Genomic DNA, 23,576 nt, shown 5'->3' with positions numbered 1-23,576 from the left:
TTCAGTAGGAGGACTTTTTAGTATTGTTTAGTAGTGGAAGCATGTTGAATAGCTGGTTTAATTTTAGTGTGGGGACATTTGTGTGCTCCAATCCAACAGAAACATTAAACTATTACTACATGCTCCACCATTGCAGGGATTCCTGCCTTTTCTTTGGAGGCTTCCCTAGTTAAGTGTAAGAAAACTTGAAACCCCTACTTGAGACTTGAGACAGAAACCAAAGTTTCTGCTGAGGTAGAGCCAACTTTACCTGTCTTAGACATGTTGTTATTTCAATTACTGTTGGCCACTTGTACTTATATTTTAGCTACAGTGTTTTGTCTAAATCCTACCTAAGGTAAGAATCTTACCTTAATCTTAACCCGATGAAGGTCATCTGACTGAAATATTACATAAAGTGAACACAACTGACAGCATGCAGCATTTCTAGTTCCCTCTCAGTTCATGGTACCATGCTGATGTCATTAGAGGAATAAGTCTACATTTTGGGAAATACTCTTATTCACTTTATTACTGAGAGTTAGATGAGAAAATCCCATGAAAAGACCAAAGCTAACAGTGTATTAGTCCATCTCTCAACACTTTTCAACTTCACTAACCTGTCTGTGGCTCAGCCCTGAGCCCATTTGCTCTTACTAAAGTTTGGAATCTTGTAAAAACAGGTCACGAATATATACTTTCAAATTCAAAAAAGGCTACATAATTTTCTAACACATCTGAGCACTGTAGTTTTTAGCAAACGTTATTCAAACAGGAGTAAAAAATAAATAAATTTGTTGTGGACTATTTTTAGCTGTGGATTTGGTGGTCAAGAATATTTAAAGCAGCAGGATGGTGTATGTGGGGTTGACTTAAAATAAACTACAGTGCCCATGTTCACTGTAATAAAATGACATGTCACCCAGTGCAACAGTGTGGCGCACTGATTTCTTTTTATTGTTTTTGTACTACGATGGATTTTTATGGCACAGAATATGCTTTAATCAGGCTTTGGCTAAACAGGCAATTCTTGATCATAGGATGAATTCCTTGTTGGTTTTGGTCTTTTCATTGCATTTGTTTACAAGCAAATAAAAAATATATATAAATCACCAGACTTATCCTTTAAGACTTTATGGTGTACAAGGACTTTCTTTAAGTTATTTTTTAACTGATATAAGAGTGATGCCATGACAGACAAGGATCCTGCATGTAGCTTTTATGGCCATTGCTGTAAAGAGTCACTTTCCCAGAACCAACAGCATGAAGTTCATTTAACAGACTCTTCATGATTATACCAACCTATAACAGGTTAAATCAGTCTTGCACAAAGATGATGCTTTGAGGGCCCTGATAACCAGGTCTAGTTGACCATGTAATTCAAATTACAAATGTGTTTCAGTGTGTAATCACTTTTAAATGTCAGTATGTAGGTGCAAATCCAACCACAGAAATACTGCATGTGATGTATGCGTACATTTTACAACAGATGTTTAGAGGAAACCATTGTTAACAACCGTATAACAGCATGTAACCCATTTACCACTGCCTCATTTCCATCACCGGCTGTGTAGTTGTTGTTGAATATAGAGCCGATCCTAAAGAATGGCAGAAGAGGAACACAAGACATTCAAGTCTACTGGGAGTCCACGCCAGTGTCTAGATTAGAGGGAGATCCTCTTAAAGGCATCATGCAGACAGGATATTCTGTCTTGTTGCCTTCTCCCCTAAACATCTCCTCTGAGACCACTGATTTAGCTGGTGGCAGGCTAGTTGTGACCTGCTTTGTCCATATGCGCACGCACACGCACACACACACACACACGCACACACACACACACACACACACACACACACACGCACGCACACGCACACACACCCCAGTGTGAACTGAATAAATCCATGCCACTGCACACAGGAACAATAGCTGGTCTCCAGTGAGTCAGTGTGTGTGTGTGTGTGTGTGTGTGTGTGTGTGTGTGTAGGTGTGTGTGTGTGTGTGTTTGTATGAGAGAAAGAAAGAGAGAAAGATTTGGTTGTCGTATGTTGGGTCTTACATGAGTAACTATTAAAGCTAACAACTACCTTTGAGCTGTGGAGAGTTTGCACAGTCACACACGCATGCATGCAGAAACAAGACCTTAGTGGATATATAATACTACAGTGGCTGGAGTTTCCTTAGTAACAGCATTTACTTTCACACTGTTGCTGATGGTACAAAGATGCAGACCTTCATAAATAGACATGCACACATCATATGGGCAATCTTTACACACAAACGCTCGGACTGAGTCGTCTGAGCTCACACAAACAACTTGACACTCACAGCTTTGGTAGTTAGGTGTCACACTTTCACCCACTCACACACTCACTCATATATGAGTATATAGAGCTGAAACTGAAATTGCACACACATATAGTGTCATGTAAGAAGGCAGAAGCCTCTCCTCGATCTAACAACATGTTGTGCTTTATCTGAAAGGAGCTCTCTCTCTCTCTCACACATAGTAGTATATCTTTCTCTGAGGCCTATTAGTCACAGACCGCAAACACACATACAAACTCTAACACCAGCTGCCCCAGTACCCTGGTTTTTCAAACTGGCAGGGGATGTCTGACGCACTAACACAAACACACACACAACCACCTGGGACAACCTCATTTAACATTGAGCCTGTTCAAAATGTACTGAACAGACAGTGCAATCATCTGTGGGTAAAACAGAAGAAGGCAAAAGAATCAAACTGTAGTAAATTGTTGTTTTTCTAAATCAATCTGGAATTCATGTTCGTTAGCAAGAAGAACATGTTTGAATTATTGAAATGTGTCTAAAGTCAGACTAACACATCTATTTCAAATCAGAAACATCAGTTCAAATACTTCTATAAACATTTTGGTTTAAATGTTTGGCAATTTTGAGGACAAAATGATTTTTATTTTAAAGTGGTCTTTGCAGGAATGGAAACACTGTGATTTTGGGTTTTGGTAAAACAAAGAGAGGTGAGGAGAGAAAAGCAATACAGAGCAATAATGAAGAAATACTGACCTATAGAGGCTAAAAGAATTAGAGGAAAGGAAGGAAACAAGGGAGGAAAAGTGTTGATATATTCACAGCAAAGCCAATAGAATAAAGTTTTTGGGTCAATAGCTTGAGGAAATCTTCTCAAGGCACATTGACAGGATTGACAGCTTTATTAGTCTGTATTTTGACATGAAAAATGTCTGAGGGCTGAGATTGCAACATCTCTACAATGGAAAAATCAAACACACGCACAATGGACACGAGACCTGTTTTGATTGAGCTTGTCAGTGCAACAAACATCAATCAACAAACCAAACCAGGCCCAGCAGAGACAAAGACACACATGGTAAATCCCAGCTTCCGAACACGCTCTCTCCCTCTCTCTAACACACACACACAAACTATTTATCTAACTCTCCCCTCCAGTTGGATACAGCCAAACCAACTATGGCTGTTATTTAGGACCACACTGAGGCTAAAATCATGAGTAAATAGAGGTGAAGATTCTAGCAGACAAGCCGTATATTGGCAATACACAATTTTGAAAACCTCTTCATCTCAACTAACATACACACAGGCTATTCACTTACATATACAATAAAAAATGAATCACAGGTGCAACAAGCTGGCGGGCTGAACAAAGGCACAAATTACAGCAAAACATTTCCATAAATCTACTCTCTGGGTCCTTTCATACTCAATTAAGCAAAGGTAAGGAGACAGGTGAGGGTAGATGGACGTCTTTATACTAGTGAGGTGATTAATCCCACCTTCACTGATACTTCAGCAGACCACAAGCCTGAGAAAACGAAGGCACTGTCTGACTCTCATAGCTGAGGAGTAGCAACATCAATCCAGAGATAAAGCCACTGCAGACTGATACAACACAGGTGTCATAATAACACTATGTGTTTCTCTGTGATAAGCATTATATGGAAGACATCTTGTTTACAATCCAGATGTAAAATATGGGCTTAGAAGCCAACATAACTTGAGTAGTGCTGTTGTGAAGAATGAAAAACACATAATCAGGGGAGATCATCATGCCTGTGAATGTCTAAATTCCAGCAGGATAAAGCCCACACAAGGAAATATAGCCTGTGGCCAAATGCTGCATGTTCCCATTGAGTCTATACAGCTGCCTATATTCTTTAGCTCCCAGATCCCATATGGATTTTTCATAAAGCCTTTATGGGCTTGATGCAGATGACCATTTTACTGCTTCCAAATACTGTGGAGATATATGAAGCCTATTTGGCTTGAGGCAAGTCAGGAGCAACCAGAACATAAATGATTCATATGTCTTTGCCTGTGTGTGAGTGAGAGAGAAAGAGTGAGAGGTCATGTGTTATTGTAAATGTGTGACCAAACAACACCTGCTAGACCAAGTGATTATTTTCATATTTCAACCTCCATTTATTTGAACCAAAAAAGAGATCAGGGTTAAATCCACTAAACTTAAATACAAAAATAAGGGACTCAAATTGAAATCAATATATGAATACAATTTACACATACATCCAGTGCTGTGGATCAGGATGACAGCATTGTGAGAATGACAGTACTCTTCATATGGCAAAAGGGGAGCTTGAACAAGCCAAAATGCTTTGTTTAGGCAACTGCGTAGCCATCTGGGACTGTCAGAGGTCTATGAATTAGTGGCTTGGATCTTTGTTATGATCAGTTCCGGTCTTAAAGCTAACAGTAAAAAAATAGAAGGGAGACTTTTCGAGAGCCATCCCAGAGCCTATCTTTCATCTTCCCCCCATTTCTTCCCCTCCGGGTCTCATCGTCTGGTCTGCCGCAGCAGGCGCCCTGTTCAGCGAAGGGGCCAATTCCATTATCCCGAGAAATTAAACAGAAAACCAAACCGAGCCGTGTGCGCTATGTGCGGGTTGTTGAGGTGATTTCGCTGTTCGGGGCAATGGGTTTAGTAGAAATCGTGTGTCCCACTAAGCACGAATTCTAATCTGAAGGGGCGTTGTCTGTTTATATGGCCGCTCTCTCAGTTTTTAACACTGCAATTTGATGGGAATTCCACAGAGCGCCTGTGGTCCAGACGCAGCCCTGGGTCCATCCTTGACAAACAAACAGTCCGAAACCAACAGGTCCTTGCATGTGTGTGCATCTGTGTGCTTGCTGTGTGCGTGTGTGGGAGTACGTTTGTGTGTGAGAAAAACTGTGCGTCCGTGCGCATTGGCGAGAGGAGGCAGCTGGGGGGAGGGGGGTGGAGGAGAGGATATCAAACGGAATCCCTGATTACTCCTTGTCCCCGTTAACCAAAGACAGCTCTTTGAGAATACCACTTGCGTCCACTCGCCTCCTCTCCCGGATCATGTCCTCCAGGCTGCGAAAGACCAGCGTGTGCACCCCGCTGCCGGACAGGTGCACCTTGAGGAAATATTGCTGCTCCGCTGAGTGCGCCTCTCCCCCGGCTTTGAACTCCCGTTTGCCAAAGCGACACCAGGCTGCGAAACTTTCTGAGTTGGTCCAGCATATCTCCTCGCTGCTCAGGCCCAGGTGTCCCACTGCGTTCTGCATCACCAGGTCAGGAGGAAGCGGCCGGTACCGGTACCGATTGTTGACTATCCTCCCGTGGCGACCGTTGCTGATCTCAAGCAGGCTGTCCTTGCGGATCTCGCCCTTGTGCAGGTGAATGACCTGGTCGTCCTGCTCGTGGATGGCCCAGTGGGGGGCTTGCGCGGTGGCCACCAGCTCCAGCAGGTCCCCCGGTTTGCACATAGTCAGCAAAGTTTTGGCCGAGTACACATTCAAGTCCTCGTTCTCCCGCAGCTTGGAGAAGATGCATTCCTGGGAGCAGAACGCAGAGTACTCCACCTCGCTGAACGAGAAGGGTCCCTCCTCGGTCGGGCTGTGGTCCTTGGTGAAACCGCAATCAGACGGAGTGCGGTCGTCCACCTCCTCCTCTTCGTCAGAGAAAAAGTAGGCGACGCCGACCCGCAGCTCGTCCTTCTCTAGCCCGGACGGATCCCCCGTGGGCAGCTCGCTGTAGTTCAGGTGGGTGATCCGATCCAGTTGATTTCCCATCAATGACCTGGCAAGGCAGAGGCATGGACTGCGGTGTCTGAAAGGAACCGGGAGAGATGGAGAGAGATGGAGAGTCGGGTGTCAACAGAGTAAAATACAGCGTGAAGCAAAATATGTACAGCTTTCACAAGAAACCTCACACTATGCACAAACGCTTGGCTGCATTTAAATCCCTTTGGTCAACTGATAATAGAGTACGCTAAGAAAGCACTCAACATTTCTCTGCAGTCACCGGAGGGACAAGGGCTCGCTCGTGTTATCGAGCCGAAAGAGTACACTAACACATCGATGATCCTCTGCCCCTTGCTCCTTTCCACGCCCATTAGTCAATCACTAATTCCAGTAATATCTAAAAAAAATAAAAATAAAAAATAAAATAAAAAGAGTCTGCTGTTTCCATGCAGAAGAAGCACGGACAAGGAAAGGAGGGAAAAATAGTCAGAGGATGGCAGCTGCTGCATAAAAATAGTGAGGAGGAAGAGAAGGCACCGTTGTGTCTTTACGCACGGCGCAAAATGAAAAGAAACAGGAGAAAAAGAGGATACCTGTGCGCTCCCCGGGCAAATGGTTAAATATCCTTATGGTCCATTAGTGCAGAGGGAAGCACGGTCCCCTGCTCTCCTTCTTTCTCGTCTTCTTTCGTCTTTCTTCTCACACTTGTCTCTCACTCTTCGCACTGCTCACCGGCGATCCGGCTCTCGTGCGTGCTAGTACTTCACTTCTTTCACCGCCAGCTCCGTTTAAGTAGCAAGGAGAGCTCCGCCTCAGCCGCCGCGCTCCGCCTTCAGAGCGTTTTACTGGTGCGCAGTCACGGGTCCATTACCGCCGAGCCAATGGGAGCCGCGGAGGAATATGCCACTCAATCAGATGATCCAATCAGGCGCGAGCAGGGCGGCTGGCGCCGATAGGCGGCTGTTACCGTGGCATGGTTTTTGTTGTCAGAGAGCTGTGGAATTCTGTACATGATCAGCGGAGTCCGTATAGACAAGTTCAAGGCAACAGAAACCAGTGATAAGAGCCTGGATATCTCAAGAGGAGCATATGAGAGAAGCTGGAGCTTTATTTATTGCGCTCTGATGTAGTATAAACATGTCTACTATCTCAAAAATGCTCCAAAACTGCACCCTTATCGCATGCACGCTGTTGCTGCAGGACATGACAAATGTATTCTCACCTTCCTGAATACACGAGTAGGCTCTGCCCCTCAGTTCCCATGTGAAACTTGTAAATTATTTCCACATGCTTCACTAGCTTCGCTACATCCACTGCATCACTTGTTCTTTCATATCTGTCACCGTGTGTGTGTGTGTGTGTGTGTGTGTGCTTGTGTGTTTGTGTCTGGTAGAGACTGAAGGGAGGGGCTGGAGGCAGGTGTTTGTTTGTGTGCATGGTAGGAACAAAAGAAAGGAGTCTACAGGGAGATTAATACAAACTCTATCATATTTTACTTTGCATTGATGTTGTGTCTAGGAAAAAAATATGACTGAAATGAAATGCATATCGAATTTCAGCCACTGACTCACTTTTGCATGCATAATATATTGTATTCTTGCATACTGTGCTTGCAAGATATATGTGAGTACACTTATGTCATCCGCACTCTGCAGTCACGTCTCTCTTTTCATCACTACTGCCCAGAGCAGATAGCCATCTTGCCATTTATATCAGACCCCTCTCTACGGAATGAATGTTTTGTCTGTCTACCTGCACACATTGGATAAAATGTTTTCATTTTTATTTTTTCCTGGCAGCATTGGGAGAGCTCCTGAAAGTATTTATCTTTTTCCTCTCCCAGATGGTTGGAGATATAAGATCTCCAGTTGCTGACATAGAAAATTCCCTGGTCTTTGTTTCCACTGTTTACAGGCAGAGTGGAAGGTGGCTTTTTCAGTAGGTGAGGTATGATTTTTCAGATTTAACACCCTCTCTCACACACAGAACACACACACACACACACACACACACACACACACACACACACACACACACACACACACACACACACACACACACACACACAAAGGAAAAACACAAACAGTCATCCATGCAGCTATGGGTATGTCATTCTATGTTGATTACACTATCATCAGAGAGCAGGTGTGCAGGTAACTGACTGGTCACCTTGTAATCTATGTGTGATGTGTAATTTACTGTTCATGATGTAGTGCCTACCTTTGTGTGTGTCCATGTACTTAAAGTCAGCCAGAGAGTGAGTATTACTGTATATACAGCATATGAAATGGATTTTTTTTGTCACTCCACGGGCAGTAGGGTGGCCTACACACACATACATGCATACACAAGGTGTCATGGGACTGCTAGCAATGGGTTTGGCTGCAGGTCCTACGGGCATGTGGTCCTGCCACCTATAATCTCCAATGAGCAGAAATGAGTTTCCTTTGTAGACGACGCCTTTCCTGAACACACAAATATACTGTACTTGCTCTCCCTCGCTTTCTTTCGCTGAAGCCCCCCCCCCCATTTACGCATGCACACATCTAATCATATATGCAGCTGGTGTAATAATAAGGCAGGGTGCAGACAGTACTGGAATAACTACTGACAAAGGCTGATATTTCACAACGCCAATAATTGGATATGTCTCTATTCCCTAATTACTAACTAAATCATATACGCTGCAGAGCCATACCATGCAGATAAAACAGACTGACACATACACATTCAGCCGTCCACAAATTTATGCATAAAAGTATTCATTCAACATCAGTGTGTCTGTCTGATGTTGACTCACGTGTGAACACTAATACACTAATACACTTCACCATCCATGTATGTCGGCTTTCTCTTCATCTATCTTTCTCTGTCTGTTGTATACAGCACTGTACTGTGAGTAGTACTGTTGTACCCCTGCATACAGTCACACTCATCCACTGACCATTATTTTATGGAGTCTGAGAGTGAGACAGCTTTTGGTATAGTTTATATGTGCACTATAAAGAGTGTGTCTTTTGAGAATAAAAGGCTTGACATCAAGTCATAAACCCTTGAGTTACAAGACGTGTTTGTGTGCTTGTGCTTGTGTTTGTGTATATGTAGAGTGGCTAGAGTCGGGTATAGAAATAAAGAGTGAGGAGAGATTTTGTGCTGTATGCATGTACCTGTTTTTTGAGTGTTAGAGCTGATATCACACAGAAAAATGTCATTTCAATATTTTAAAGACCTGATTCACCTGCATACTGTATATCACTCAGTATTTTGGTGGTATTTTCACATTCTATCTTCTAAATCACCAAAGCTTTAAAAGCTTTCTTGCTTGTATTAAAAAACCCCGAGCTAGCAGAAAATACAGAGTGAGCTTTTTTTGTGATACTGTATTTATCCCTACAGGAGAAATAATCTTTTGGTTTACGCCTTTTCAGGGAGGTCAGAGAGCAGGGTCAGCTACAGAGCAGTATCTTACAAAAACTGAGCATTATCATCAACTATGCACAGCTCAAGCCTGAGTCAATGGCCTGTTGACATAGGAGATGTGGTTACTGATATTTGGTAAGTTTGAGTCTGAAAATGAGGTTCACTTGCACCTTCAGTCATAACTATTCAAATCTCCTGCAGTGTATTTTTTCTCTTTAGAGGCAGTGCTCCCTGTGTTCTCACTCTGAAAATCTTGTGTCAGAGTGAAAAATCTAAAGAAGATCAATCACCAAAGTTTCTCCCAAGAAGACACTGATTATCATTTTATGGAAATGAATATTTGTTACCTTTAATTAAATTACTGCTTGGGTACTGTGTTTTTCTGGTTGCAGGACAGTTGTTGGCCGGTGTAAGAAACAGTTCTATCATATATTAAGTACCGAACCAAACAGAAAAGGTAGCAGAAAAGCCAAGCCTCTGTCTATAAAGGTTGCGGCTGCATCAACAATTTACTCAACAATTACCCCCTCTGTGTGCGTGTCATGGTATATATTGACCATGACACGACCATGACATTGTCGCTGACAACTATTCATAGCAGTGCCACAAGTTTAGAGTATAATTTGAATGAATATTGTTGTAATTTATTCCCCCCAATGGATATGTATTTCATGATTAAACTGGCTAGGTGTTTTGGTCACCAAGTATTTCGCCTGTGTTTGAATTCTGAAAAGTTTTATTAATTACTGAGCGGATGATAATTAATCTATATAATCACACATTTGCACACCAAAGAATATAATTTTGTTTGTCTTTTAAGGGCATGTATATTATATAAAATAATCAGAAGCCCCTTTGGTCGGAGAACAATCTATAAAAGCAATTATACCATCAAGCATGTCTTTTGTTTATGACTGTGATTGTAGGTTGCTTATGTGCTGCAGATGGTAGCCATCAACATCATCATCATATCTATAATCGCAGTCAAGACTTTCCCCTTGGGGTGTTATTTATTGAACTGAGCATCGTTTTTATCTTAGTGGGAAAGGAGAGCAGTAGAGCTCAGCGTTTTTGCTTGGTTAAACAGTATAATAAGCAATTCTGGAATAAACTCTACACTGGAACTATTCTAATGGCATTAATGAATGAAAAGTAAAAGTAATTTCTGTGACCACTTTAGTTTCACTGACAACAATGTTTTTTCCCCTCTTTTTCAGGAACACATTCTCTATACACACATTCATGCATGGGCAGGGCACATTACGTTACGTTATGTAACCGTTATGGTATGTAACCACCCTGCTACCTGTACGGTACAGTGTGACAGTTTCTTTCAGGTAGACCTGTTTTGTTTTTAACCGTATTCATGCTGTTACAGCTATATGCTAAAGTCTATTTCCATCGCATCTCTTCTACTCTCTCTGCCAGCACCCTTCGCTTTGATTTTTGTAAGAGATTAAACACTGGCCCAAATACTTGAAATCAATTAGGCTGCGCCAGCATATTAATTATGCCATGAATGGAAGATGTTTGCCATGTCATAGTAAATGTCATCTGTTTTTCTAAACAAGGAGAGAAAGACATTTAGAGATGGTGGACACTGCTATAAATGATACAGGCAAAGGTTTTATATCTTGTTTTGGAACATTCATAAAGAGACCAGGAGTGCTTGCCTAAAGTTGTTGTTCTGGACTAGTACAGCTTTAATAGAGAGTCGAGTCTGTTACTGGCTTAAAGACCCCGGTGCACATGCAAGCAGTCACATATGGCGTTAAGCTGTCCCAAGACATCTTTCTATTCAACAGGGGAAGAAATTGGAATAGTTTGGTCACGAAACGTTCCTTTTGCCAATATGAAGGATTGAATTGGCAGAAGCGTGTCTATCTAACAGCAGTTCCAAAAGTCTCCCTCCATGCCTCTCCAAATACAGCCAGTTCTTCCATTGTGATACATAGAAACTTCATCTGTTGCACTGTGTTTGTCTTTGCGCAACAATTTCCATCTAAAAAAAGTGATGAATATCTTTGTGATTTTTGTGTTTTACTTTTAGGAAATTACGTTTTTAAAAAAATACAAAGCACAACAGAATCAGAAGTTGGATTGAAAGTTTAGTTATCTGTTCAGATTATACTTTGTTTAAAAGTTTTATCAAGACTTTTGCATTATTTAATTTCCAATTTTTTCTTTTCTCTTCAGAAACATTCAATAGTAATTCAATAAATAAAGTATTTGCAATATGTTTGATGTGTTCACCAACTGTGACAGACAGGATCTTCCCATGTTTTTACAATGATATTTTTATATTTCACCCATATCCTTCCATCTAACACTACTTCTGTCTTGTGTTTGTGTATGTATGGCCAGGTTTTGTATGTGTGTTTGTGTGATGTGATTTGTTCCAACTCCATTGGTCTCCCACAGAGAAGCAGGTCTTCTGCAGGTCTTATCAGCTCTCCTTGACTCATTTGACTCACTGTGACTCATTTAGGGGGCACTCATGTGACACATCAGAAGCCCATAGATGTGGCAGTGACTGTTAACTTCTGCAGATTCATCTCCTCTCCATCTCCATAACTTAATGCTGCTACAGTTGAAAGACCTGTACCTTTCACAGACCTGTGTGTGCGCAGGGAAAGGCAGACATTCTGATAACTATCTTTCTCTACTGAACTGTCAGAAGAGAGTTATGGTTTGGCTTGATCCGATGTAGTTGACAAAATCATAGTGTGAATGTCCAGTGTGCTGAGTTGCCAGAAGGTCTTAGCTCACTAAACTGTGCAGTGGCATAAATCAGGTAAGATTCTGCTCACCAAACATGGTTTATTAACTGCTGCAAGCGTGACCATTTCTCTTTCTTTCTCTTTGCTCTGCCTTTTAAATGCATTTAATACCCTTTTTGTAAGGCTGGTCAAGAGAAATTAAATACCTGAAGTGATATACCTATCTCAAAACAATTCCATAGTATGAAATTTAGATAAACTATGAATAGGGGACACTGTTAATAAGTCACAAACTCCCAATCCCAGAAATAAGGCTTTTCCAAGCCACTCATATGTAGAGCTTAAGTTGTAGTGTAGTGATGTAATTACACTAATAAATAAAAATCCAGCTTTGGAGCAGAGGCTTTTTCAACAGTATTTCACGTGGTTCACTTCATATGTCTAGATAAGGGGGGTAGGTTTTTGAAAAATGATTTGAAATTGTTGTTGATTAAGTATTTCTGTTTTTCAGTGGCCTTTAACAAATACCATTTCCTGCAAACCCTTGACCTTCACGGGTTGTGGCTCAGCAAAAGAGGCGAGTCCATGGAAGAGAATGTTTGTGAATTTTACGGACTAAATCAAGTTACAATGATGTAAGCACCTGTGCTGCCATACTGGTAAAATTTCAGGGAGCTGTAGTTTTTTTCTGTGCTCACAAAATTCAGTTTGTTTCAGTTTGTTACAGAAAGTGTTTAAGATGGATGCTAATTTGTCTTAGAACCCCAGGAACATGCTTACATTTTTTCAGAAAGACAATCTCAGTGAAAGACTGCATTGGCCTGACTGGACGTGTTGTTTGGCTCTCTATACTGTCCTTTAAAGTGAGACTATGTAACTATGTAACAGTGGCCAATGGTCACAAATGACAATTACTTAATCATGATTATTACTAAAATATTCTGTAGAGTAACAGTAGCACAATGGGAGAAGATTCATCAATTAAGCGAACTAATTCCATAATGTCTGTTATAGCAACTGTAAATTTGTTTTCTAATATAGCTAACATTAGCCACCATAAGCTACTGGTAATACAAGAACAAGTAAGGTTGTAGTAGCAAAACCCCTGATTGTACTGAATTGAGCAAGGGTGCCTTTCATTCCTTATGAACTCAATTTTTTTTTTATTAGGTGAAAGCCTTTGTTTTTTCTACTTTCAAGCTCAATTGTCCTGCTTTTAGAACAGATGGCCTTCTTCCTAATAAAATGCACAGTTGGTTAGCTAAGTTAGCTAAGTTAGCTAAACATTCCATTTGCGTTTATTTTGGTGTAAAAAGTCAGACATGTAAAGAAAGAAGGCAATGTGAATAAACAAGGTAAAAAAGATGTCAAACAAAAAAAGGTAAAAAGAAAAACCATTAACAGAAAAGACAAAAATGCAAAAGACATAGTGTTGATACTGTATGCATGGACAACATGAGAGATTCATCAGGTAAGAGAAATCAGTACAAGATATGAGCTCGCTGACCACAAACATTTAAAGGATTTATACTGACAAGAGTTAATATTTTTTTTAAATTTGTATAATTTATCTTTCAAAATAGATTTCCTGTTTCCACCCATTCAAATTGTAGCCATTGCTCTAAATCTGAATCTACGACCAGGAACATTTTAGGCTCCGACAGAAATATTGACTTGATTTATTCTGTGATAGATTAATATCAATTTATAAGATAAAACGTATTGTCATAAGGTTTTTCGTTTTGTTTTTTTTTGCCTTCTGTCTCACTTTTTTTTTTAAATACTGGCCTGGCCTACTAATTTTCTCCGTTTTCTCCCCTTTTTCCTTTCATCTCTCAATCTCATATTTGTTCTTCATTCCTTTTCTTCTCCTACATTATCTCTCTCTGGTTGGTGTAGTCCATTGGTATGCGGGGTGATTTTGGCTGGTGTTTGCGAGGGAAGGATAAAGCGGTAATCAGTGCCAATAAAGCAGCTCCTGTCCCAGAGCACAAATGTGCCAACATCAGCAACACCACTAAACCATGTGTGTCGGTGTCTACTCTATGTGTGTGTGTGTGTGTGTGTGTGTGCCTCTTTGTTGTGTATGTGAGTGTGAGAGAGAGGGAGCAGTATCAAAGAGGTCAATCAGAAGTTATTTTCTTGGACACAAATGTTATATGAATGCTTTTTTTCTTGTGCACTGTAACGGCTGCCCAATATGGTCACAGCCATTGAAACGTAATGGTTAGCTTTCCTACATGTTTTTTAGGGTCCTGTCTCAACTTTGACCACAATGAATCGATTGGAAAGAAGAATTGCTCCTTTTAGAGAAATATGTTATACTCACTATAAATAAATTTTGCTTGTAAAACCTTTGAAAAACTGACACAATTTGCCTGATCCTGATGCAATTGTTCTTAAATATATTCTAGGATGACTGTTTGGAAAATATGGCACAAAATGCATTTGTTGTTTTTGTTTGCTCAACACTGGAATTGGAAGGACTCTGGTTAATAGCACAATATAAGTAGTTTTGAAAGCTGAAGCCAAAAATGGTCATATCCTGTTGGTAGGGGATGATTGCTAGGAATCATTTCCAGGCTACATTGTGTGTGGTCAGTTGGTACCCTTTGTTATTGCTGGAGTAGGTTTCTTTACTCCACTCTGATAATCTAGGAGACAGTTGCTGTCGTAGTTGAGTTCTGAGAAAATTGAAAAATCGGAAAGACAGTAACAAAGACGGAAAGACAGAGATTTCTGCAATAATTACTAGAGGTTGAATGTTGTGTAAGGACTTACGAAGATGGAATGAGTCCAGTTGGGGTCCTACACCACACAAAAACCGAGGTTTGCTGCCAGAACGAGTTGAGCACAGCTTTCTCAAAGCCAGGTTCTTGCACGCCAAATATTTACATTACATCCCCAGAGTGGGAAACACTATTGGGATGTAATCGGGCTGCTCAACTGTGCTCCGATAGTATCTGGGAGATGGGGTTGAAAATACCGTCACAGTTGAGTTCTTCCTTTTCTTAAAACCCTGTTAAGTACATGCCATAATTTGTCTGGATTCTGAACTGCCCTTATGATGTAGTTCCGCAGTGTATTGTGAAGTTGAAAGGAAGTACAGTGTCTACTGTGAAATTTTTTTGGATGAGCTGTTCTTGAGAAAGACTCGATGAGCTCTTTTTGACAATAATACTTGATGTGAAGAACAAGGCGGAACTAAATCCCAAGAGAAGTTCAGAATCCAGACAAATTATGGCATGTACATAACAGGGTTTCAAGAAAAGGAAGAACATATCTGTGACGGTATTTTCAACACCATCTCCCAGACACTATCGTAGCAGAGTTGAGCAGCCCTCTCCAATAATAGCAACGGAGATTGTGATAGGCTGTTATGCTTGCTTTGTGACATCACAGATGATCTCACAGTTCATTGTCTGCTATTGGACTCTCAGATGACCTCATGATGATGTCACCAGTTCAGATAACCTAAAGTTGTAAATAGACCTTGAAGAGACAATATCGAACGAGCTAAGGTCAACTAGGCTCCCTTAGATGGAATGCCCTGGACCTCCACCACACCTTCAGAGGTGAATGAGCTGAGCCGCTGACCATCTCCAGAGTTTCCCACTCTGGGGATGTAATGTAAGTTGTTGGCGTGCAAGAACCTGGCTTTGGGAAAGCTGTGCTCAACTCGTTTGGCCGCCACCTCTGTTGTTGTCTGGTGTAGGACCCCAACTGGACTCATTCCATCTTCGTAAATCCTTACACAACATTCAACCTCTACTTATTATTGGAGAAATGTCTGTCTGTCCGTCTTTGTTACAGTCTTTCTGATTTTTCAATTTTCTCCACAACCGCTTATTCAAATCATTTCAGATTTTGCAGGTGTATTGTGAAGTCCAAAGGAAGTACAGTGTCTACTGTGAAATTTTTTTGGATGAGCTGTTCTTGAGAAAGTCTCGATGAACTGTTTTTGACATGTTACTTGATGTAAAGAATAAGGCGGAACTACATCACAAGGGCAGTTCAGAATCCAGACAAATTATGGCATGTACATAAAAGGGGTTTCAAGAAAAGGAAGAACATATCTGTGACGGTATTTTCAACACCATCTCCCAGACACTATCGTAGCAGAGTTGAGCAGCCCTCTCCAACAATAGCAACGGAGATTTTGATAGGCTGTCATGCTTGCTTTGTGACATCACAGATGATCTCACAGTTCATTGTCTGCTATTGGACTCTCAGATGACCTCATGATGATGTCACCAGTTCAGATAACCTAAAGTTGTAAATAGACCTTGAAGAGACAATATCGAACGAGCTAAGGTCAACCTCGCTCCCTTAGATGGAATGCCCTGGACCTCCACCACACCTTCAGAGGTGAATGAGCTGAGCCGCTGACCATCTCCAGAGTTTCCCACTCTGGGGATGTAATGTAAGTTGTTGGCGTGCAAGAACCTGGCTTTGGGAAAGCTGTGCTCAACTCGTTTTGGCCGCCACCTCTGTTGTTGTCTGGTGTAGGACCCCAACTGGACTCATTCCATCTTCGTAAATCCTTACACAACATTCAACCTCTACTTATTATTGGAGAAATGTCTGTCTGTCCGTCTTTGTTACAGTCTTTCTGATTTTTCAATTTTCTCCACAACCGCTTATTCCAATCATTTCAGATTTTGCAGGTGTATTGTGAAGTCCAAAGGAAGTACAGTGTCTACTGTGAAATTTTTTTGGATGAGCTGTTCTTGAGAAAGACTCGATGATCTGTTTTTGACATGTTACTTGATGTGAAGAATAAGGCGGAACTACATCACAAGGGCAGTTCAGAATCCAGACAAATTATGGCATGTACATAAAAGGGGTTTCAAGAAAAGGAAGAACATATCTGTGACGGTATTTTCAACACCATCTCCCAGACACTATCGTAGCAGAGTTGAGCAGCCCTCTCCAACAATAGCAACGGAGATTTTGATAGGCTGTCATGCTTGCTTTGTGACATCACAGATGATCTCACAGTTCATTGTCTGCTATTGGACTCTCAGATGACCTCATGATGATGTCACCAGTTCAGATAACCTAAAGTTGTAAATAGACCTTGAAGAGACAATATCGAACGAGCTAAGGTCAACTAGGCTCCCTTAGATGGAATGCCCTGGACCTCCACCACACCTTCAGAGGTGAATGAGCTGAGCCGCTGACCATCTCCAGAGTTTCCCACTCTGGGGATGTAATGTAAGTTGTTGGCGTGCAAGAACCTGGCTTTGGGAAAGCTGTGCTCAACTCGTTTTGGCCGCCACCTCTGTTGTTGTCTGGTGTAGGACCCCAACTGGACTCATTCCATCTTCGTAAATCCTTACACAACATTCAACCTCTACTTATTATTGGAGAAATGTCTGTCTGTCCGTCTTTGTTACAGTCTTTCTGATTTTTCAATTTTCTCCACAACCGCTTATTCAAATCATTTCAGATTTTGCAGGTGTATTGTGAAGTCCAAAGGAAGTACAGTGTCTACTGTGAAATTTTTTGGATGAGCTGTTCTTGAGAAAGTCTCGATGAACTGTTTTTGACATGTTACTTGATGTAAAGAATAAGGCGGAACTACATCACAAGGGCAGTTCAGAATCCAGACAAATTATGGCATGTACATAACAGGGGTTTCAAGAAAAGGAAGAACATAACTGTGACGGTATTTTCAACACCATCTCCCAGACACTATCGTAGCAGAGTTGAGCAGCCCTCTCCAATAATAGCAACGGAGATTGTGATAGGCTGTTATGCTTGCTTTGTGACATCACAGATGATCTCACAGTTCATTGTCTGCTATTGGACTCTCAGATGACCTCATGATGATGTCACCGGTTCAGATAACCTAAAGTTGTAAATAGACCTTGAAGAGACAATATCGAACGAGCTAAGGTCAACTAGGCTCCCTTAGATGGAATGCCCTGGACCTCCACCACACCTTCAGAGGTGAATGAGCTGAGCCGCTGACCATCTCCAGAGTTTCCCACTCTGGGGATGTAATGTGTAAGTTGTTGGCGTGCAAGAACCTGGCTTGGGAAAGCTGTGCTCAACTCGTTTTGGCCGCCACCTCTGTTGTTGTCTGGTGTAGGACCCCAACTGGACTCATTCCATCTTCGTAAATCCTTACACAACATTCAACCTCTACTTATTATTGGAGAAATGTCTGTCTGTCCGTCTTTGTTACAGTCTTTCTGATTTTTCAATTTTCTCCACAACCGCTTATTCCAATCATTTCAGATTTTGCAGGTGTATTGTGAAGTCCAAAGGAAGTACGTTGTCTACTGTGAAATTTTTTGGATGAGCTGTTCTTGAGAAAGTCTCGATGAACTGTTTTTGACATGTTACTTGATGTAAAGAATAAGGCGGAACTACATCACAAGGGCAGTTCAGAATCCAGACAAATTATGGCATGTACATAAAAGGGTTTCAAGAAAAGGAAGAACATATCTGTGACGGTATTTTCAACACCATCTCCCAGACACTATCGTAGCAGAGTTGAGCAGCCCTCTCCAACAATAGCAACGGAGATTTTGATAGGCTGTCATGCTTGCTTTGTGACATCACAGATGATCTCACAGTTCATTGTCTGCTATTGGACTCTCAGATGACCTCATGATGATGTCACCAGTTCAGATAACCTAAAGTTGTAAATAGACCTTGAAGAGACAATATCGAACGAGCTAAGGTCAACTAGGCTCCCTTAGATGGAATGCCCTGGACCTCCACCACACCTTCAGAGGTGAATGAGCTGAGCCGCTGACCATCTCCAGAGTTTCCCACTCTGGGGATGTAATGTAAGTTGTTGGCGTGCAAGAACCTGGCTTTGGGAAAGCTGTGCTCAACTCGTTTTGGCCGCCACCTCTGTTGTTGTCTGGTGTAGGACCCCAACTGGACTCATTCCATCTTCGTAAATCCTTACACAACATTCAACCTCTACTTATTATTGGAGAAATGTCTGTCTGTCCGTCTTTGTTACAGTCTTTCTGATTTTTCAATTTTCTCCACAACCGCTTATTCAAATCATTTCAGATTTTGCAGGTGTATTGTGAAGTCCAAAGGAAGTACAGTGTCTACTGTGAAATTTTTTTGGATGAGCTGTTCTTGAGAAAGTCTCGATGAACTGTTTTTGACATGTTACTTGATGTAAAGAATAAGGCGGAACTACATCACAAGGGCAGTTCAGAATCCAGACAAATTATGGCATGTACATAAAGGGGTTTCAAGAAAAGGAAGAACATAACTGTGACGGTATTTTCAACACCATCTCCCAGACACTATCGTAGCAGAGTTGAGCAGCCCTCTCCAACAATAGCAACGGAGATTTTGATAGGCTGTCATGCTTGCTTTGTGACATCACAGATGATCTCACAGTTCATTGTCTGCTATTGGACTCTCAGATGACCTCATGATGATGTCACCAGTTCAGATAACCTAAAGTTGTAAATAGACCTTGAAGAGACAATATCGAACGAGCTAAGGTCAACTAGGCTCCCTTAGATGGAATGCCCTGGACCTCCACCACACCTTCAGAGGTGAATGAGCTGAGCCGCTGACCATCTCCAGAGTTTCCCACTCTGGGGATGTAATGTAAGTTGTTGGCGTGCAAGAACCTGGCTTTGGGAAAGCTGTGCTCAACTCGTTTTGGCCGCCACCTCTGTTGTTGTCTGGTGTAGGACCCCAACTGGACTCATTCCATCTTCGTAAATCCTTACACAACATTCAACCTCTACTTATTATTGGAGAAATGTCTGTCTGTCCGTCTTTGTTACAGTCTTTCTGATTTTTCAATTTTCTCCACAACCGCTTATTCCAATCATTTCAGATTTTGCAGGTGTATTGTGAAGTCCAAAGGAAGTACAGTGTCTACTGTGAAATTTTTTTGGATGAGCTGTTCTTGAGAAAGACTCGATGATCTGTTTTTGACATGTTACTTGATGTGAAGAATAAGGCGGAACTACATCACAAGGGCAGTTCAGAATCCAGACAAATTATGGCATGTACATAAAAGGGGTTTCAAGAAAAGGAAGAACATATCTGTGACGGTATTTTCAACACCATCTCCCAGACACTATCGTAGCAGAGTTGAGCAGCCCTCTCCAACAATAGCAACGGAGATTTTGATAGGCTGTCATGCTTGCTTTGTGACATCACAGATGATCTCACAGTTCATTGTCTGCTATTGGACTCTCAGATGACCTCATGATGATGTCACCAGTTCAGATAACCTAAAGTTGTAAATAGACCTTGAAGAGACAATATCGAACGAGCTAAGGTCAACTAGGCTCCTTAGATGGAATGCCTGGACCTCCACCACACCTTCAGAGGTGAATGAGCTGAGCCGCTGACCATCTCCAGAGTTTCCCACTCTGGGGATGTAATGTAAGTTGTTGGCGTGCAAGAACCTGGCTTTGGGAAAGCTGTGCTCAACTCGTTTTGGCCGCCACCTCTGTTGTTGTCTGGTGTAGGACCCCAACTGGACTCATTCCATCTTCGTAAATCCTTACACAACATTCAACCTCTACTTATTATTGGAGAAATGTCTGTCTGTCCGTCTTTGTTACAGTCTTTCTGATTTTTCAATTTTCTCCACAACCGCTTATTCCAATCATTTCAGATTTTGCAGGTGTATTGTGAAGTCCAAAGGAAGTACAGTGTCTACTGTGAAATTTTTTTGGATGAGCTGTTCTTGAGAAAGACTCGATGATCTGTTTTTGACATGTTACTTGATGTGAAGAATAAGGCGGAACTACATCACAAGGGCAGTTCAGAATCCAGACAAATTATGGCATGTACATAAAAGGGGTTTCAAGAAAAGGAAGAACATATCTGTGACGGTATTTTCAACACCATCTCCCAGACACTATCGTAGCAGAGTTGAGCAGCCCTCTCCAACAATAGCAACGGAGATTTTGATAGGCTGTCATGCTTGCTTTGTGACATCACAGATGATCTCACAGTTCATTGTCTGCTATTGGACTCTCAGATGACCTCATGATGATGTCACCAGTTCAGATAACCTAAAGTTGTAAATAGACCTTGAAGAGACAATATCGAACGAGCTAAGGTCAACTAGGCTCCCTTAGATGGAATGCCCTGGACCTCCACCACACCTTCAGAGGTGAATGAGCTGAGCCGCTGACCATCTCCAGAGTTTCCCACTCTGGGGATGTAATGTAAGTTGTTGGCGTGCAAGAACCTGGCTTTGGGAAAGCTGTGCTCAACTCGTTTTGGCCGCCACCTCTGTTGTTGTCTGGTGTAGGACCCCAACTGGACTCATTCCATCTTCGTAAATCCTTACACAACATTCAACCTCTACTTATTATTGGAGAAATGTCTGTCTGTCCGTCTTTGTTACAGTCTTTCTGATTTTTCAATTTTCTCCACAACCGCTTATTCCAATCATTTCAGATTTTGCAGGTGTATTGTGAAGTCCAAAGGAAGTACGTTGTCTACTGTGAAATTTTTTTGGATGAGCTGTTCTTGAGAAAGTCTCGATGAACTGTTTTTGACATGTTACTTGATGTAAAGAATAAGGCGGAACTACATCACAAGGGCAGTTCAGAATCCAGACAAATTATGGCATGTACATAAAAGGGGTTTCAAGAAAAGGAAGAACATATCTGTGACGGTATTTTCAACACCATCTCCCAGACACTATCGTAGCAGAGTTGAGCAGCCCTCTCCAACAATAGCAACGGAGATTGTGATAGGCTGTTATGCTTGCTTTTGTGACATCACAGATGATCTCACAGTTCATTGTCTGCTATTGGACTCTCAGATGACCTCATGATGATGTCACCAGTTCAGATAACCTAAAGTTGTAAATAGACCTTGAAGAGAGACAATATCGAACGAGCTAAGGTCAACTAGGCTCCCTCCCTAGATGGAATGCCCTGGACCTCCACCACACCTTCAGAGGTGAATGAGCTGAGAGCTGACCATTTCCAGAGTTTCCCCTCTGGGGATGTAAATGTAGTTTGCGAGTTTCCCACTCTGGGGATGTAATGTGTTGTTGCGCAAGAACCTGGCTTTGGGAAAGCTGTGCTCAACTCTTTTTTGGCCCCCCTCTGTTTTTGTGTGGTGTAGGACCCCAACTGGACTCATTCCATCTTCGTAAATCCTTACACAACATTCAACCTCTACTTATTATTGGAGAAATGTCTGTCTGTCCGTCTTTGTTACAGTCTTTCTGATTTTTCAATTTTCTCCACAACCGCTTATTCCAATCATTTCAGATTTTGCAGGTGTATTGTGAAGTCCAAAGGAAGTACAGTGTCTACTGTGAAATTTTTTTGGATGAGCTGTTCTTGAGAAAGACTCGATGATCTGTTTTTGACATGTTACTTGATGTGAAGAATAAGGCGGAACTACATCACAAGGGCAGTTCAGAATCCAGACAAATTATGGCATGTACATAAAAGGGGTTTCAAGAAAAGGAAGAACATATCTGTGACGGTATTTTCAACACCATCTCCCAGACACTATCGTAGCAGAGTTGAGCAGCCCTCTCCAACAATAGCAACGGAGATTTTGATAGGCTGTCATGCTTGCTTTGTGACATCACAGATGATCTCACAGTTCATTGTCTGCTATTGGACTCTCAGATGACCTCATGATGATGTCACCAGTTCAGATAACCTAAAGTTGTAAATAGACCTTGAAGAGACAATATCGAACGAGCTAAGGTCAACTAGGCTCCCTTAGATGGAATGCCCTGGACCTCCACCACACCTTCAGAGGTGAATGAGCTGAGCCGCTGACCATCTCCAGAGTTTCCCACTCTGGGGATGTAATGTAAGTTGTTGGCGTGCAAGAACCTGGCTTTGGGAAAGCTGTGCTCAACTCGTTCTGGCAGCAAACCTCTGTTTTTGTCTGGTGTAGGACCCCAACTGGACTCATTCCATCTTCGTAAGTCCTTACACAACATTCAACCTCTACTTATTATTGGAGAAATGTCTGTCTGTCCGTCTTTGTTACAGTCTTTCTGATTTTTCAATTTTCTCCACAACCGCTTATTCCAATCATTTCAGATTTTGCAGGTGTATTGTGAAGTCCAAAGGAAGTACAGTGTCTACTGTGAAATTTTTTGGATGAGCTGTTCTTGAGAAAGTCTCGATGAACTGTTTTTGACATGTTACTTGATGTAAAGAATAAGGCGGAACTACATCACAAGGGCAGTTCAGAATCCAGACAAATTATGGCATGTACATAACAGGGGTTTCAAGAAAAGGAAGAACATAACTGTGACGGTATTTTCAACACCATCTCCCAGACACTATCGTAGCAGAGTTGAGCAGCCCTCTCCAGTAATAGCAACGGAGATTGTGATAGGCTGTTATGCTTGCTTTGTGACATCACAGATGATCTCACAGTTCATTGTCTGCTATTGGACTCTCAGATGACCTCATGATGATGTCACCGGTTCA

General features: G+C 41.7%; 1 protein-coding gene across 1 annotated transcript; it reads right to left on the bottom strand.

The window, feature by feature from the left end:
- Positions 1 to 4,393: 4,393 nt before the first annotated feature.
- lratd1 (LRAT domain containing 1) lies at positions 4,394 to 6,752 on the bottom strand. Its single transcript, XM_040124591.1, has 2 exons — positions 6,595 to 6,752; positions 4,394 to 6,086 (listed from the first exon to the last, which is right to left on the bottom strand). Exon 2 carries the CDS (start codon positions 6,047 to 6,049, stop codon positions 5,261 to 5,263), a length of 789 nt encoding a protein of 262 aa, XP_039980525.1. The 5' UTR covers positions 6,050 to 6,086; positions 6,595 to 6,752; the 3' UTR covers positions 4,394 to 5,260.
- Between the last annotated feature and the right edge of the window lie 16,824 nt (positions 6,753 to 23,576).

This window comes from Xiphias gladius, chromosome 4 (genome assembly GCF_016859285.1).
Source record: "Xiphias gladius isolate SHS-SW01 ecotype Sanya breed wild chromosome 4, ASM1685928v1, whole genome shotgun sequence".
NCBI lineage: Eukaryota > Metazoa > Chordata > Actinopteri > Istiophoriformes > Xiphiidae > Xiphias > Xiphias gladius.
The sequence above is the reverse complement of the archived record's forward strand: the minus strand, read 5'-3'. Positions and strand labels throughout refer to the sequence as shown.